The 1,321-nt window shown below is 38.2% G+C and overlaps 1 protein-coding gene across 1 annotated transcript in view; it reads left to right on the top strand.

The window, feature by feature from the left end:
* Positions 1–153: 153 nt before the first annotated feature.
* Positions 154–1,321, top strand: part of LOC108798552 (connector enhancer of kinase suppressor of ras 1-like) — a gene marked incomplete at its 5' end in the record, with an annotated part of 33,378 nt that continues 32,210 nt past the window's right edge. Inside the window, one exon of the mRNA XM_018570306.1 lies at positions 154–270. Within this exon, the coding sequence (XP_018425808.1) occupies positions 154–270 (117 nt within the window). The remainder of the gene's footprint in view (positions 271–1,321) is intronic.

The raw sequence follows: 1,321 nt of genomic DNA, 5'->3' as shown, positions 1-1,321 counted from the left end.
CATCCATGTTGCTTACCGTTTTATTTCCCTACGCCCTCTTTAGGTTTCCAATCTGGCTCACCCTCTCTGTGCTTCATTTTCTATGGACTATGTGCCATCCCTACTGTTTTGCCTTGTTTGTTAAATGATACTGATGAAGTGCTTTCTTTCCAGTGTGAAAATATTTGTGTCATATGTAAGAGTATCCTGGGCTGCAGTCCTGAGAGTCTCCTCAATCAGACGGCAACTCTGGAGCTAGTGCAGATATTTTCTGAGCCTTCACAAAGTTTGGTGAGACAAATTTTTTCAGCTTTGGAAATTGTTATAGAATGTCAACTGCTGGTTTACTGAAGTAATCCGGCACAATTAAGACACATCTGTTGGATCTAAAATGTATACTATACATTCACTTAATACCACTTCCGATCCCGCATTGTTCATGTAGCAACTACTTATATACACAGCCAGTGATTTTTGGATGTGTGTGCATACAGTCGCCACCTACAGGTGAAACTCGAATAATTAGACTATCGTGCAAAGTTCATTTATTTCACTAATGCAACTTAAAAGGTGAAACTAATATATGAGATAGACTCATTACATGCAAAGCAAGATAGTTCAAGCCGTGATTTGTCATAATTGTGATGATTATGGCTTACAGCTCATGAAAACCCCAAGAACCCCAAATCCACAACCTCAAAAAAGTAGATTATTACATGCAATCAATAAAACAAGGATTGTACATAGAACAATATCGGACCTCTGAAAAGTACAAGCATGCATATGTACTCAGTACTTGGTTTGGGCCCCTTTTGAAGCACTTACTGCCATTACTTTTGCATGATATTCTAATTATTCGAGTTTCACCTGTATTTGTGCAGTCTAGTCCTTTTCGACTAGAGAAAGATCTTGGCTCAGCGGCTCATCCTCATCCACTGACCCTTTGAGCAATAAAAACCTGATGTTTTAAAACTGATGATTTATATCTGTTGTTTTACCTTATTTTGGCAATCTTCCTTTTATAATTAAATATGTAATTTTATGACAAAGCATTCCCAAAGCACTTATGGCCTTAGCAGAGACAGCATAGCAGAAGTACAGTAGCTTCCTTTCAGGCACAGCTGTCATTCACTAAAGCTTTATACTGAGCCATGTGATGAGGGGCAAATCTTTGCTTTAGCTCATCTAATTGTGTGTCTGTAAATGTTTTTACTTTGATCTTCAAACAGGCTTTTCTTAATGTGTGGTTGGTAGAAAGAACAATAAAAGGAGCCTAGCGCTAGATTTGCTGTCTGCAGAAAAGACTACACGATATCCATGGGCATTGTTTTATTTACCTGTC

This window comes from Nanorana parkeri, unplaced genomic scaffold (assembly GCF_000935625.1).
Source record: "Nanorana parkeri isolate BGI_ZX_2015 unplaced genomic scaffold, ASM93562v1 scaffold1502, whole genome shotgun sequence".
NCBI classification, from domain to species: Eukaryota; Metazoa; Chordata; class Amphibia; order Anura; family Dicroglossidae; genus Nanorana; species Nanorana parkeri.
The sequence above is the reverse complement of the archived record's forward strand: the minus strand, read 5'-3'. Positions and strand labels throughout refer to the sequence as shown.